This window comes from Phascolarctos cinereus, unplaced genomic scaffold (assembly GCF_003287225.1).
Source record: "Phascolarctos cinereus isolate Bilbo 61053 unplaced genomic scaffold, phaCin_HiC Scaffold_9;HRSCAF=440, whole genome shotgun sequence".
Taxonomy (NCBI): Eukaryota; Metazoa; Chordata; class Mammalia; order Diprotodontia; family Phascolarctidae; genus Phascolarctos; species Phascolarctos cinereus.
The window spans coordinates 96,482,499-96,499,922 of NW_027556402.1; the positions used below are offsets into that span (position 1 = coordinate 96,482,499).

General features: G+C 40.8%; 1 protein-coding gene across 1 annotated transcript in view; it reads right to left on the reverse strand.

Annotated features, from left to right (window-relative positions):
* The window catches only part of FNIP2 (folliculin interacting protein 2), a 152,503-nt gene that overhangs the window by 58,478 nt on the left and 76,601 nt on the right, over positions 1 to 17,424 (reverse strand). The window contains 2 exon segments of the mRNA XM_020994002.2: positions 8,876 to 9,005; positions 16,023 to 16,094. Of these exon segments, the coding sequence (XP_020849661.1) occupies positions 8,876 to 9,005; positions 16,023 to 16,094 (202 nt within the window).

Sequence of the window (17,424 nt, forward strand, 5' to 3'; positions counted from 1 at the left end):
GGAAGTGTTTTGCATGACTATACACGTATAACCTGTATCGAGTTGCTTGCCTTTTCAATGAGGGTGGGTGGGGATGGAAGAAGGATGAAAATTAGGAACCCAAAGTTTTAAAAACAAATATTAAAAAAAATGTTTTCACATGCAACTGGGAAATAAAGATATACAGACAATGGGGTATAGAAATCTATCCTGCTCTACAGGAAAATTGAAGGGGAAGAGGATAAGAGAAGGGGGGGGGAAAGATAGAAAGGAGGGCAGATTAGGGGAAGGGGCATCCAGAATGCATGCCATCTTGGGGTGGGGGGAGGGAAGAGATGGGGAGCAAATTTGGAACTCAAAATCTTGTGGAAGGGAATGTTGAAAACTAAAAATAAATAAATAAAAACAAAGGGGGGAAAAAAAGCTCCCCCACTTCTTATCTCCACACATCATGCTTGGAGTGTACCACCATCTCACCTTAGCTTCCTAGGATCCCTTGTTTCCTTCAAGACTGAGCTCCAGTTTCATCTTGGGCATGAGGCCTTCTCAGATCCCTCACCCTGCACTGATTTTGTGTCTGTGCATACACAAACAACAAAAAGAACACAAGCTCCTTGAGGGCATGTCTATTTTGGATTCCTCAACACCTTGCACAGTGCCTGGCTCAAGATCAACTCAACTTCTCTGAGCCTCTTTCCACATCTGAAAAATAAGGAGGCTGAACTAGCTGACTTCCAAGTTCCAACACTAAGTCCTCTGTTTCTATAATCTCTTAACTCTTCAATGAGATACAGAAGGAAAGAATGATTACTTCCAGTTTATAGATGAGGAAGTGAGGACTGGAGGTTAATTACATATTATAATTACAGGTGGAATTAAGCATAAATTATGTTGCTTTTATAAACTCCTAGTGTTCAAATTTTTTAAAACCTCAATATAAATATCTCCCAAAGTTTTATAAATATCAATTGCTTTTTAAATGCTAAAAGTGTAGAGTTCATGTTTTTCTAGCCTCAGAGGGACACAATGTTAAGTGACTGTCTCCATTTCCAAAAGCATCACAGACACTCTTTATAATGCAAAGTTTCTAAGAAGCTATTACAAATTCTGTGCACTGCACCATAAAAAGCTTCAGGAACTTAAAAGGGGACCCAACAATCCTCTCCTGAATAAATCATTTCAAGAAGGCCCTACCTTCCAGAACATGTCACTTAATTCATATCATCCAAGTCAGGGAATCTCTTGTCCTAGCCAAAATGGCAGCTAAGCCTTCTCCCTCTCCCACTGGGGCAAGAACAGTTTTCATTTTATCTTCCAGTATTTTAGTTGCATAAGAGAAACATTTCCAAATCCAATTTGCATTTATGTTTCAAAACAACCCTATCCAACAAGTAGATATTAAGCACTGTGCTAGGGCAGGAGATATAAAGGGAAAACAAAGTCCTCTTATTCCTATCCTAAGCTCACCCTTTCCTTTACCTCTCAGAAAATCTAAGGACTGTATTTCTGGAATAATTTTTATTTTATTGGTACTCTTAAAAAAATATCATTGTCACTTTCCAAAGGTTCTCAGCAAAGAACCTTCCCTGGTAACAAACAGTATATTGCCTAACTTAAATGCAAACTGTCATTAATAAGCCAACAAATTTCCTCATGAAAGCAAATACACATTTTCTTCGAAGTTCTCAAATCAGTCTCTCCATGAGGATCTCTGGCCCCAGTTCTGTCAAAGGAGAAAGTGCGCCATCTATTGGGAAGCTGAGATACACAGTGGTATAACTCTAGCAATCAATCAATCAACAAGCATTTATTAAGCACCCTGTGCTAGGACATGTACACCTGGACTTTAGTCCACGCCATGTTTGCCTGTATTACACAGTGGTATAACCCACCTAAGCGATCAATCGACAAGTGCATTTATTAAGCATCTGTGCCAGGAGATATACAACTGTCCTTTAGTCCGTAGTCCTAAACCATCCTCATAATCTGAGATCCATTATTAGCCTGAGAGCACTATGGTGACAGTTTGAATTCATTCCTGTTACATAATAAAATACAGTCTAATCTTTTTAGAGGATTGAAATACACACACACACACATACATACATACATCTATACATATATACACATACATATATAAAATTTTGACATGCATAGTAGAAACAACTCTGGCCTGGCAGGCAAGAAACTCGGATTCTAGTCCCAACTCTGACACTCACTAGCTATATCATTTGTACAAGTCTCAAACTCCCTGGGCCTATTTCCTCATCTGTAAAATAAGGGGGGGGGGAGAAGAGACAGGAAAAGTATGTACTAGGTGATTTAAAATGTCTGCTAATGTCACACATTTCTTTGACCTCACTTTATCCTCAGAAACTGTGCAGGGGCATCAGGCACTTTACAAATGATGAAACTGAAGCAGAGGCCGTAAAGGTCTTGCCCAGGGGCAAATGGCTAGCTGGTGACAGAACCGAAGCTGGTTCTCTTATTTGCCGGCCCTGAGCTCTTTCCAGAATAAACATTTTAAATAAGTGAAAAATAATTCATGCTAATAACGTACATATTCAAGACTCTGGGTGCTTCCTTCAATTCAACAAACATATTAAATACTACAGACTTAATGTAAAAATACTACATGCCAGCAAAAACAGAGTTTCAGAGGAAACAGGTCTTCTCTCTAAACTGATACAGGAGCAAGAAGTGAATGGAATTAGAAAAACAATTTATATAATGACAAAAACACGTTAAACAAAAACAAATTTGAAAGACGTTAGAATTTTCATTAACATAATGCTAAATCTGACTTTCCAAGAACCAAATTAAAGCTTGCTACTTGCTTTCTGCCAAAGGGGTGATGGACTTAAAAAACGCAGAATGAGACATGCAGTTTGGACTGACCAATGTGAGAATCTGTTTTGCTGGACTATGCATATTTGTTTATTGGGGTTTTCTTTTTCTTTTTTTATTTGTTCTTTGGGAGGCACAGGAAGAGGTGAAAAAGGATAAGTAACGTTTGTAAAAATAAGTAAATACATAAAAATCTGTTTTCAAAAATACCTGGTAGGTACTACACTAGTCACTGGGATGACAGACACAAAAATGAAGCAATCTGTCCCCTCAGAGGGTTTACATTCCAGGACAGTAGGTAAAATAACAACGTTTCACAAATCAGTCAGTCCAAAATATATACTAAATAAAATAAGATAACTTCAAAAGGGAAAAAACCTCCTTCCAAGTAGAGGGAATCAGAAAAGACCCAGAGTAGGACCAGCCATTCTGAGGTGTGTGTGTGTGTGTGTGTGTGTGTGTGTGTGGGTGTGTGGGTGTGTGTGGGTGGGTGTGTGTGGGTGTGTGACATCAGACAGCTGGAGAAGAAGCAAGAGTCTGAGGACAGTAGAAATAGGTGAAAATCGAATATACTGACAGACCTTTTGAATCCTCTAAGAAGTGGATTGGGGCTACTGAGTAAGCTCCCCTACCAGATGGTCATATAAAGAACTTGAAGTAGAGGAAGGCCTTATAAGCCCTGTGCAAATCCCAACGTGTGACCAGGGCCATGTCCCTTCACTTCCGGGTCTTAGTATCCACATCTGTAAGACAAGGAAGCTGGACCAGGTGATTGATGAAAGGTTCCTTCACAGCTCTTAAGATTCTGTTAATCTATATCCTTAGGCTCAGATCACAGCATTCACAGGTGTTCTGCACACAATTTAAGGGAGGCATTTTAACTCCCAGATGACTCAGAATGCAATCACAAAGGAATTTTCCTCTAATTCCATCATAATGTGTGAATAAGTCTTTAATCAGTTTGAGAGGATTATAGGGTGACTCCTGGATAAAATATACTGACACCACACAGGAAATACCTTCTGACTGGAGAAGAGAATCAGTCACATCCCTTGGGCCTATATATAAAAACAGCATCATTCACCACTCAGAATTTTAGGGAGGCAGAGTTCTTTGCCTAGGCTGGACCAAATAAGGTAGGAAGGGCAGCAGAAGAGGGCTGATCTTTACCCTGGGAAGTACGTGCCATAAGTATTCCCCCATTTTTACAGACAAGGAAACTAAAGCTGAGAGAGATTAAATGACTTGCTCAGGTTCACCCAGCTACTAAGTGTCGGAAGTGACACTTCAGATCTTCCTGACTTCCTAGGACAGTGCTCCTGCCCACCAGCCCACCTAGTCACCTCTACTTTAGGTTGGAGGCCATTCTTCCCAGAAACACTCTATGTATTTGTGGAAGAGCACACCTCAGGTTTTGAGGTAATCTTTTCTACTAATTGTTCTTACTATATCATCTTAGTGATACCTTTGTGAAAGTCTAATTAAGTCTACTGGCTAACTGCCTGCACATCTCCACTTTGAAATTTACTCTTCATGACCCAGCTCAAATGCTACTTTCTTCATGAAGCCTTTTGTCATCACCTACCAAACATGTATGAACATGCATATATACAAGCCAACATCATATTCCAAATGGGTATTTGTCATATTGCCTCCCAGGCCCTCACTAGATGGTGAGTTCTTGAAGGAAAAGACTATCTTACTCCTATTCCTATCTCCAAAGGGCCCAGCAGACTGTCTTGCACATAGCTGGTGTCCAATATGGTTTTGATGAAATGCACTTAATGTAGCACTCAATACAGCGAGTGGGGCCCACAGGCCTAAACAGCAAGATAATGTGACACAAAACCAATTACCAAAATCATTAAGGAATTGAAAATTAAGGTAAACGTGTGTGTAATACATACTATTGAAGAAAACATGAATGGAGGCGGAGCCAAGATGGCGGAGTGAAAGCAGTGACTTGCTTGAGCTCTCCTCCAAACCCCTGCAAATACTCATAAAAAAATGGCTCTAAACAAATTCTGAAGCAGTAGAACCCACAAAAAGACAGAGTGAAACAAATTTCTAGCCCGAGACAACCTGGATGATTGATCAGAAAGGTGTATGGCGCCAGCCTGGCAGCGCAGAAGGCCTCAGAGGACTGAATCGCAGGCAGCTGTGGAGGTTTCCAGACTCCTCAATCCACGAATGCCAAAGACAACTTAGAAGGTCAGTGGGGAAAGTCTGTTTCCTGTCGGCGCTGAGAAAGGAAGGCGGGGTTTCAGCTCCATTCCCCAAGAGCGTGGTGCTGGGGGGGCAGCTGCTTCCTGAGCTTCCGGCCCACAGACTGAGGGGGAATCCAGTGGCTGATCAGAGAGGGATTGCAGGGATCTCTTTGCCAGTGCTGAGAAAGGAATCTCTTGCTTTGCCCGTGTTTGGATCTGGGTCACAGTTCTGGGCGGCGGTGTTGGGGTGAGGAGGAGCACTGGCTTGGTGGAGCTTGTAGTGATCGTGGAGAGGAACCCCTCCTCACAGTTACAGGACAGAAAGGAGTACTGGTGGTCACAGGCCAGGAAAGGAGTAAACATCTCGCCCCTTATCATACCACCTTGGAAGAACTGAAAATTTACAGGTCCCTACAAGTATCTCTGAAAACAGCTACAAACCCCTGAAGCTTGGGACAGTACATTCTACATTGGAAGCAGACTCTTACCTTAACAAAGAGTTTAAAACTCAAGTAATTGGCTGGGATCATGAGCAAGCAGTGCAAAAAGAGTCAGACTATATTATCTTACTTTGGTGAAAAAGAAGATCAAAATAAACAACTAGAAGAAGACAACAAAGTCAAAGCTCCTACATCCAAAGCCTCCAAGAAAAATATGAATCAGTCCCAGGCCTTGGAAGAGCTCAAAAGGGATTTTGAGAAGCAAGTAAGGGAAGTAGAGGAAAAACTGGGAAGAGAAATGAGAGTGATGCAAGAAAATCATGAAAAACAAGTCAACAGCTTGCTAAAGGAGACCCAAAAAATACTGAAGAAAATAACACCTTAAAAAACAGCCTAACCCAAATGGCAAAAGAGGTCCAAAAAGCCAATGAGGAGAAAAATGCCCTAAAAAGAAAAATTGGCCAAATGGAAAAGGAAGTCCAAAAGATTACTGAAGAAAATACTTCCTTAAAAATTAGAATAGAGCAATTGGAAGATAGTGACTTTATGAGAAATCAAGACACTGTAAAAAAATCCAAAAGAATGAAAAATTAGAAAACAATGTGAAATATCTCATTGGAAAAACAACTGACCTGGAAAATAGATCCAGGAGAGAGAATTTAAAAATTATTGGACTATCTGAAAGCCATGATCAAAAAAAGAGCCTAGACATCATCTTTCAAGAAATTATCAAGGAAAACTGCCCTGATATAGTAGAACCAGAGGGCAAAATAGAAATTGAAAGAATCCACAGATCTCCTCCTGAAAGAGATCCCCAAAGGAAAACTCCTAGCAATATTGTAGCCAAATTCCAGAGTTCCCAGGTCAAGGAGAAAACAGTACAAGCTGCTAGAAGGAAACAATTCAAGTATTGTGGAAACATAATCAGGATAACACAAGATTTAGCAGCTTCTATATTAATGGACCGCAGGGCATGGAATATAATATTCCAGAGGGCAAAGGAGACAGGATTACAACCAAGAATCACCTACCCAGCAAAACTGAGTATAATCCTTCAGGGGAAAAAATGGTCATTCAGTGAAATAGAGGACTTTCAAGCATTCCTGATGAAAAGACCAGAGCTAAACAGAAAATTTGACTTTCAAATAAGTACAGGACTCCAGTGGAACATGAAGAAGTAAACAGGAAAGAGAAATCATAAGAGACTTATTAAGATTGAACTGTTTACATTCTTGCATGGAAAGATGATATTTGTAACTCATGAGAACTTTGTCAGTATTAGGGTAGTTGAAGGAAAAAACTGTATGTATGTATATATAGATAGATAGAGGGCACAGGGTGAGTTGAAGATGAAGGGGTCATATCTGGAGAATAAAATTAAGGTATGAGAGAGGATTATACTCAGAGAAGAAGAAAGAGAGAGGTAGAATGGGGTAAACTACCTCACAAAAAAAAAACAGAAAAGAAAAGTCTCTTACAGTGGAAGGGCAAACAGGGGAAGGTGAGAGGGAATGAGGGAATCTTATTCTCATAGGATTTGGCTTAAGGAAGGAATAACACACACATTCAATTGGGTATGGAAATCTGTCTTACCCTAAAGGAAAATAGGGGGAGAAGGGGACAACAGAGCAGGGGGATGATAGAGAGGAGGGCAGACTGGGAAAGCGGGTAATCAGAAGTAAATACTTCTGAGAAGGGACTGAGTCAAAAGAAAGAACAGAAGAAATGAGAGGGCAGGATAGGATTAAGGGAAATAGAGTTAGTTTTTCACAACATGTCTACTATGGAAGTGTTTTGCATAACTGCACATGTACAACCTATACTGAGTTGCTTGCCTTTTCAATGAGGGTGGGTGGGGAGGGAGGAAGAGAGAAAATTTGAAACCTAAAGTTTTAAAAACATACTTTTTTTAAAAAATGGTTTCACATGCTACTGGGAAATAAGAAATACAGGAAATGGGGTACAGAAGTCTATCCTGCCCTACAGGAAAATAGAAGGGGAAGGGGATAAGAGAAGGAGGGAGAGATAGAAAAGAGGACAGACTAGGGGAAGGGATATTCAGAATGCATGCCATCTTGGGGTGGGGGAGGGGGGAGATGGTGTGAAAATTTTAACTCAAAAACTTGTGGAAGCGAATGTTGAAAACTAAAAATAAATAAATTTATATTAAGGAAAAAAAAGAAAAAGAAAAAGCACCATCCCAATGCTAATAACTAGACTGCTTAAAAACAAACAAGAAACTTGACTCACAGGATTGAGATGGATCTTTATATTAAAAAAAAAGAATCTCATAGTCTAATGAAAGAGACATTATACAAGCAACTATGCACACACAAGATATAATCAAGATAAACTAGAGCTAATCCACAGAGGGAAGGCACTAGCATTAAGGGAAACTGGGAAAAGTTTTCTTGCAGAAGGTGAGATCTTAGCTGAGGCTTTAAGGAAGCCAGGTAAGCCAGGAGATGGAGATGAAGAAGAGAATTGCAAGCATAGGGAATGAAGGGAAGGGACTCCTTACAGGCAGAAACTGTCCTGCTTTGGTATTTGTATCTTCTGTGCCTAGCACATAAAAAGCTCTTTTAATAAATGCCTGTTCATTAGTAAAAAAAAAAAGAAAGAAAGAAAGAAAGAAAGAAAGAAAGGAAGGAAGGAAGGAAGGAAGGAAGGAAGGAAGGAAGGAAGGAAGGAAGGAAGGAAGGAAGGAAGGAAGGAAGGAAGGAAGGAAGGAAGGAAGGAAGGAAGGAAGAAAGGAAGAAAGAAAGAAAGAAAGAAAGAAAGAAAGAAAGAAAGAAAGAAAGAAAGAAAGAAAGAAAGAAAGAAAGAAAGAAAGAAAGAAAGAAAGGAAGAAAGAAAGAAAACATGAAGGAAAACATGAAGGAAAACATGAAGGAAAACATGAGACACTAGGAAGATAGCTGCCTCTGTTTAGACTCATGTCAACTTTCATTCCATTTGATCTGAATCTCACTTTGGAGTAGGAAAGTCAAGTCTAAAGCAAGGAATTACTATAACTTTCAAAAGCCACAGGAGGCTTTGGCACAGTAAGCCAGGAGACGCTCATTTGATCTCTTTTACCTATGAGCTGTAGTTCTGGAAAGGTGCCCCATTCAAGTCCATGTGTGTTTGTTTTGGTTAACATTCCCCCTTTGTAATCACTACCCAGCATGTAATGGCCACACCAAGATTCTTCCACGTTCCCAGATTCAGGAGGTTTCCCCTGTCTGTTGCCTTACTATTTCAATGGAAATTCTGGCTTGCAAATTTAGAGACTCAGGCTAGAGCTCAACCACAGCTTCACCTCCCTTTTCTGATTATCAGCTGAGCTCCCATGGAGAGGAAATACTGCACCCCACCAGCCAGTTTCAGACAATGTACCCACACTTCTCCCCTGCCACTCACCACCTGGGGACAATGCCATTTTCTAAACTGGTCGTCTGGCTCCGAAGCCAGCGGCGCTGGTAACTGCTGGAAGAGGAAGAAGAGGAGCTTGGAGACGGGAAAGGTGTGATCAGCAGGCTGCTCAGGGAAGCTGGCAGAGGGAAAAAGGACACAAAGAACTGATTGATTCAAACAAATTTTTCAGTGTGTACAAGTGTAAGTTGAAAGCGTTCCTAATAAAATGATTTGCCAAAGAACTATGTTTCCAAAGTTCTACCACTCACATCCAGCAGATGGCAGCAATAGTTTGGGTTGTGGGTTTTTTTTTTTTAAACCTGCTAAAATTTCCTCAGATTTTTTCCAAAAATGGGTCTAGGCTGGTCAAGGTAGAAGTGAAGGGACTATCACAGGCCTGTTCCACTCTGATCCTACAGGGGAGCTCTGATCTGCTCCATTTCACCTGGGCTTGTTCACCCCTCCTTAGCCAACAAGGTGACCCCTCAACCCTAGGGGCTCACCACAGCTTGGCCACTATAGCTCATAACACCCAAGCTCCAGAAATCTACTGGCCTCAGCCTTCCCAGGAGCTGAGATGACAGGTGGGCCCCATCATGTCCAACAACTTTCTGGGATTTCAGAGGAAAGGTTAACACTAAACTCAGGCAATACAAGAAGTATAACAAGCATTAAGCATCTAAAATATCTATCTATTATAGAAGCAATATTCCAAAGTCCCTCAAGCCAGACATCAGGCCTCACCCAGCTCACTACCTCCTGGTTGCACCCATACGGGCTGAGGCAGCCCCGTGCTAGAGCCCTGAGCGGCTGGCACATGCTGGCACATGGCTTCACTGAAGCTAGCTTTGAGGTAGGATCAATGGATTTGGAGTTGAAAGGGACCTTTTGTTGTTGCTGTTTAGACCTGTCCGACTGTTCTTGACCCCCTGTGGGGTTTTCTTGGCAGAGATACTTGAGTGGTTTAAGACAAACAGAGGTTAAGTGACTTGCCCAGGGTCACACAGCTAGAGTCTGAGGTGGGATTTTAACTCAGGTCTTCCTGACTCCCGGCCCAGTGCTCTATCCACTGAGCCACCTAGCTGCCTCCAAAAGGGACCACAGAAATCATCTAAACCAACCTTTCATTTTAAAGATGAGAAGTCCTATATCAAGAAAGGTTAAGTGATTTACCACTGGGTCACACAGCCAGTAATGATCACAGCCTGAGTTTGAAGTTAAAATATCTGACTACAAATGTGGGGCTGTTATCTCTGTACCACAGCTGCCTTATTCCAGATCATCTACCCTGAATCCAAGTCTCACCTTTTTCAGTTTGGTCATAAACTCCACCTATTTTCCCTGCACATTCTAGAAGGACCCCATCCCACCCTTGCCTAGGTGCCCAGTCTCACCCCTATCCTGCAATCTATCATTTTAAGATAGAAAAAATTACTTTCACGTACAGTCATAAAACTGATAATATCCAGGCAAAGAAATGAAAAGATCATTCTGGGTTCCAGAAGGTCCCTCTTCTAACAATTGAGTTCTTTTAATGATATTTTTGCCTTTTTTATTGAACACTCAGAACCTCCCCAGTTCCTTTTATAGCCCATAAGTACAAGATAAAGATCCTCTAGAGACCACAACAAGTCAATAGTAATGGTCCTTTTATTCCAGTAATTGTCTCAGCTTTGTTGAGCAAAGTATCTACTACCCCAGCTGACTTTTCTTTAGACATTCCTTACTTTAAAAGTTAAAGCAAATTTCTCAGAGTCATAGTACTCTAACAGGAAAAATTTGGGCTTGGAGGAAGGAAGAGAAGAGCTAGTTCTGCACCCTTGCCCATCACCTCTTTTACTAGATAGAGCCTCTAGTAAAAGAGGTGATGGACAAGGGTGCAGAATGAGACATTAATTTTAAGACCCTGCCAATGTGTGGATTATTTTTTTGTCTTTGTCTTTGTCATAAGGGTAGACCTTTTCATGGGGATTGGGGTGGAACTGGTAATAATGACAGAAAAGGAAAAGCAAAGAAACTGCTATGTAAAATGGGGGTGATAACAGCACCTTCTTTCCAGGACAGTTGGGAAAATATTTGTAAAATAATATTTGTAAAGCACACAGCACAGTGCCTGGCACATAGCTGGTGCTTAATAAATGCTTATTCCCATCTCCCTTTCTTTATGTGCCAGGCACTATGCTAGGCACCCCAGCACATAAATACAAAGTGTTTTAAAATTTTTTACTCTTAATTACTATTTTATCTTAATATTTTAATATTTAATTTAATTTTCTAAATTAATTTAATAATTAAAATTTTAATATCTTGATATTTTAATGAGACAAGTATATGCAGAATACCTATAAAGAGAATAAAAGGGATGGGTCTCAGAGATTTCCAGAGTTGAACTCCTACCCTACCTCAGGTTCAGAGATTTGCCCAGTCCCACAGCAAGAGTTAGAGGTAGTATCTGCACCCAGAACTTGTTGACAGCAAGTCCTGAACTCTATCATGATGTTTCTTGGTTTTAGAATTTCTAATGAGGTATTTGCATAATTACTTACTGCCTGAATTTTACTTCTTCCAAAATGAAAGGTTTTTTTAGCAGAATTATCTGTGATATCAGACCATTAACAGTTCCCAGATAGCCAAGGAACATGTCCTCCTACAAAGGGTAATGCCACTTTCACAAGGACAGGATTCAGTACGTTCTTTGCTCAGAGGCTAGAAAGGCAGGCACTGTATAAATGGTGGTCTAATGGAGTGACTACTTAATTGGGAGTCAGGATTCCTGATTTCCAGTTTTGATTCTGTCACTAAGTGGCTATCTATCACCTAGCACAAGCCACTTAACGAAGGAGGGATAGGAGCAGAGGGAGGGTGGCCACCTCCATTTCTTCATCTATAAAATTAAAGGAGTGTACTAGATTTTCTCTAAAGGGCCCTTCCCATTTTAGTACACCGAGTTTACGATTCCTCCCTGTTGGTAACCAAGCCTGAAACACCAATGGACAGAAGCATCTGTTTCTTGCCCTAGATTAGAAGCAAGAGAGCCTTGTTGGCTCCAAAAACTACTTGTCAAGCCCAGTTTAAAAGAACCCAGTTGTTCTTGGCCCTATGACCCTAAGATCCATAAAGGAAATAAAAGAAATGTTTTGAGCTTCAGTTTTGAGCTTCAGCTCTGCTACTTTTGGGATAAAATACATGTCCCAGCCTGCCTACTCATCTTTCCAATCTGATGTCATATGACTCCCTTTCACAAATTCTCCAGCCCAGTCTAACTGGTGGCCTAGCTAGTACCCCAAAATGGCATTCGCACATGGGCCACCCCCCACAAGCCCTTTCCCAGCAGCTCAGGCAGGAGCAACCTCCTCCTAAGGGAGACTCTTCCCAAGTCTCCCAGTGCTAACACCAAACAACCAAGGTGTTAACTTTATGAAAGGAGAAAAAATTATTTGATATTATTTAGTTTTTGCTTCTTTGTGCCCATATTTCCCTCCAGTACAATGGTCTCTGGACAGCCTCCTTGTTTGTTTTGGTCTTTTTAGTCTCAGCACCTAGAACAATTCCTGGCATGGTAGAGGCTCCTAATAAATGTTTACTTGAGTGGATTATTGGTAAGGTTTTTTTTAATGTGTGGTTATTCAGAACAGCTAACTGTATTTTAGCTGTATGAACATCTTCTAGTATTTGAAAAAAAAACAAGTAAGCTCTGCAATAAATACTAATAGTTAAAGAACTTAAAGAACCCAGAAGTATAAACAGCAGCTAGCTCCTTAGGACTGCAGTATTCTGGAAATTCTCTCAAGCTCCCTTTCAGGAGCAAGCTCTGCATTCGAATCAGAGTGGCCACTAAATATAGTTGGAATAAAGTCAACTGCTGTTGAGAATCTAAGTACATTTCCATTTAGGAGAACAGGAAAAACTCAACATTTTTATCTGATACTCTTTTCCCACAGACTGAAACCTGACTTCCCCTGATATCAACCTTTTTCTTTCACAGTTTATCCAGGAGCAATCATTCTCTCTTCCATTTCTCTGATTACAGGTCAGGAGCCAAGGAGAGGAGACGGTTTGCTCTTTCTTGATGCTGCTTCCATACAACTTTCCCCCACCATCTCTCAACTCTTCTTTGGAGAACTCTCTGTCCATACCACCTTTTCCCCCAATCTCTCCAAATCTACCATATTTGCCATTCCCCAATTTTAGGTACCATAATGAGGGCTTCCTTTGGTTTTCCCCATATAATATATTCAGTCTTAGCCCCGCACTGCTCTCAAACTCCACTAGTCACCTTCTGAGGATACATTTAGAATTCATTCATGCTGTTGGCAGCGTCTCAATTTTGCTCCAGCTTGGCACCTAAACTTGCTTGCTTCTCAAGTCGGCAAGAAAAACCGGTTCTAGCTACAGCCTCCAGTCTGAAACCTGATGAACAAATCCAAGTGCTGGCTTCTATAACCTGAGCTAGGGCTAATCAGTTTCCTCAAAACACATCCCTACCTGAATGGCCACTCAGAGAAATTGAGTCTATTTCTCCCCACACCTCTAATTTTCTTTTTGGATTTTTCAGTTTGCTCAAGGCAAATGGATCACTTCTGCAAACTGAAGATAATAACCAACTCCCTCCAGGAGCTACTCAACTTCTTGCTTTTCACAGAGCTGGAAAGGCCTAACAAATTTAGTTCTTCCTGTCTGTAAACTGTGACTTAGTGGGTCTTCTTGGTCCCAGGTCTCAGTTTATCCATAATATAATCTGGGGTAAAGGCTGACTCTGCCCCCAACCTTGGGACAAACTAGGATAAAACCCAATACCACCCCTAGCCTTGCAAGTCCATAAGACGAAAAGGCTTTTGCCTCTGGGAGCTAGCCTACTGGTATAGTTGACTCTTTCCCACTCAAGTGCATTGTTTCAATACACACATGATCTTCTCAGTTATGTTTCATGCAGCATAATCATTTGCTCACAATACCTGTAAGTTTCCTTATTCTCTGGAGCAGGCCCTGTCCCTGAACTCACAGAATCTTAGCATTAGCCAAGAAGGGTCCACAGAGGTCATCTAGTTCGACCTCTTATTATCCTGTGAAAGAGTCATCTCTTACAACATCTCAGAAAAAAAGCCTTTGCTTGAACACTTCCAGTGGTAGGGAATTTTATCCCCCTCACATGGCAGGCCATTCTTTAAACAGATAATTCTGTTTAAAAAAAGAGTCTTCCTTAAATAGAACCAAATTCTGCCTCCTCTAATTTTCACCTATTTGTCCAAGCTCATATTCCTCAAAAAGGGACTCAAAGTTTAAATCACCTAAGCTGCATTATATCCCTCAGAAACAATGGTAGAATTCTGGGTAATCTTCCTGAACTGTAGTCACAAACACCACCCTTAAATCAGGTAGGAATGTTGTCTGTGTATCATATAGAAATAGAAAGCCACAAGGACATGATCACAGAATCACTGATTTGGAGATGGCGGCAACACCTCTCATTTTATGTCCAAGGACACTGAGACCCAGAAGTTGAGTGACTTGCCCAAAGTCACTCAGCAATGTGAAAAAGGTAGTATTCAAACCTAGGTCCTCAGATCCCAAGGGCCCTTTTCCACTCTCCCACACACCCCACTGGAAGTCAGGAGGCATGGCTCTAACTTATTATCTGTTGTGACCACACATAAGTTATTTCACCTCTAGTCTTCTGTTGTTTCACTGGTAAAACGGTGGATCTCACTGGGTTATTGTTAGGGAAGCATTTTGTAGGCCTCAATATGCTAAAGAAGTGTGAACAGCTGCATAAGCTGCTTAACAGCTTTATGAAATATATATGAATCAACCAAACTTGGTGGAATGCAGTAACAAATCATGATAAAATGTCATTTAGTTTTATTTTAAAAGATTTCTTGGGAAGACTGGGCTGATTCTAGGCAAGGACTGTAAGGCTTAGTAAACAGCCAGCAAAATCCTAGGAGAGAGCTCGTGTGGTCAGGCCTAATGATGACCAGAGCTGAGAGGACAGGCTCTTTATGTGCTGGTGTCCTCCAGCAGGAAGCAGACTGACAGGGCATGTCCTGGGATCATGCTGCCTCCTGAAAATAACAACACAGGTGTCACTGCAGAGCACCCAAGTGTGAAGTTCCAGGTGTAAAGGAGCACCTGCATATCACAGTGTTCTCTTAGCCCTCAGAATGAAGCTGCATGGCAACTAACTTTTTTAAATCAAAGATGGGAAGACAAAGGCACAGAAATTAAGCAAGACATCAGAAGCCTAGTATTCTAGCAATCCAGCTTCTCTAAGTACGTGAGCCACCTTCCACAATCCAGAGTGGAACCACCAATGAATGGGTCCTTGATTCCACTAGCACTGTAAATTCTACATCGGCTGCAGAGATGAGGCATTCAAAAGCAGATTAACAACTTGCACTGAATTTGGGACTTTATGATAAGTAAGGGTGATGTAATTTAAAAAAAAAAAGTAAGTTTAAAGTTGGAAAAAAAGGGAAGCTTGGAGAGAGTATAAAACAACATGTCTCTAAAAAGAGGGTAAGAGCCAGACCCTCTTGTTGGCTGGAGCAGACCCAACCAAATGGTCAGCATCTTCTTTGCAAACACAGCACTCAGCAGGCATTTCCGGTTTTCTGAATAGGTTTTTCTCATGGAAAGAGATTCCTTACTGTCCATTATCATATTGGCTTTTGGGGGAAGTCTAAATCTGTCTTGTCTCATGGAAGGCAAACTGTATCAGTTTTCCCCAGCATACTATCACTTCTCAATAAGCTGAACGCTGAGGGTCTATACCTATAGAACCAGAAAACCAAATCTCACAATATGCACACCTGGTCATCTTCTCACCAGCCATTTTGCTTTGCGCACTAGACATCATGCCTTGGAGAACTTAACTGTAAAACTCCAGGCTTGGGGACCCTAATGTCCTAATTAGTGAGTGCCTGCCGTCAAATGGGATAATATTTCTAAAACACTTAGAGCAGTATGGCAGATAATAAGCACTTAATAAGTGCTAACCTCTGAGCCTCTGTTTTCTCATCTATTTTTATAAAATGAGGAAAATAACACTGTCACAGCCTACCTCAGGGAGCTGTGAGCAAAGCCATTTGTAACCTTACAATATTTGTTACTATAACATTATTCTTAATAAATCAACAAAAGGAAACATATGTACCTGATCGGGCAATCCCACTGTCCCTGTCTTCATTCTGGCCTCTACTAGGCATATCAACAGGAGTGCTGTGTGCTGGGACAAAAGGCAAAAAAGAAAAAACACGTTAGCAGGATCCCTTTATGCAATGTGGTCAACTCCAGTGGCAAGATGGCTTTTAAAATACCTAGAATGATGCTGAAGTGTCATGAGGACTTAGTGCTGCCAGTAAACTAGAAGTACATAACAAAGTTGGCCACTGGCAGATAAAATCAGAAACATAAAAAGAATGATCACAGTGTGAACAAAGAAGACAGTCTGCAGTATAGCTCCCCTGGGCCCAAATCAGCTCCCCTTTGCTTCCAAACTCATTTTCTTTCAGGCAGACATATTTAGATGTTGTTATCATCACCGTGACAGGCAGTCAGCTATAATTTCTAAATGCTTCAAAATAAATTTTCATTATTTCAATAGCCACTATGCATAAACTAGAGGAAAGGAAAAAAACAGAAGGGAGGAAAAATCTCCCAATTAAAAACCAAAAGTTTTCCTCTGAAAACATAATACAACATCTTCCATATGTCTCTCCTTTCATTATAGGATGACTTGGGAGATGAAGTACTCACAGAAACAGAGCCTTCTAGGTTTACCTCAACTGGATATACAGATGAGTAAAGAAAAAAAGAAGATTCTACCGCTAAAAACTCTAACAGTGTGCCACAAAGCCAAGGACTCTGTCTATTATACATTCTCCAAAGTCTGTTTGTATTCACAAATTTTAAAAGTATATCAACATGCAAGCCACACTCTAAGGAGGTAGGAGGGTGTCACTTTTATTAGGGTATCCATTTACCACGGTGTTGAGCAGACTTTTCCCTGTAAAGAGGCATAGTGTGAAATGAACACCCATTCCAAAGAGGGAAGCTCTTAAGATGCTAGTGGCAAAAGTCCCCTCCAACTTGGCATCATGCCAAGATGGACTGTAGTGATGCCATTTCCACATCTAAAATCAGCAAGAGTATTTAAAGCTACTATTTCACCTATCAGTCAAGACCGGGTCATTCTACCTGGGAAGAACCTAGGAACTTAAATCAGCTCTATTTAAATAGCTACTGGCATACTTTTAAGGTGATCAAGAAATGAAAAAGAGGAGACTCCCATGCTCTTATTAGAAATGATTTGAGTGGAAATCTATATTAGCAGGTGACTAATGGATAGAAGATACAGCAGCAAACATAACAGCATAGCAGCAGAAGAGACTCAGGGAAATCAGAAAACATAATTCTCTTAGAAACACTAAGGGCTCATTTCTGTTCAAAACCAGCTAATTCTGGGGCATTAGCTGAGGAATATGCAATAAAAGATTCACTGCTGGTGGAACTTTGAAAACGTCTTGTATTTAGCTGTATTCAAAATCAAATTCTGC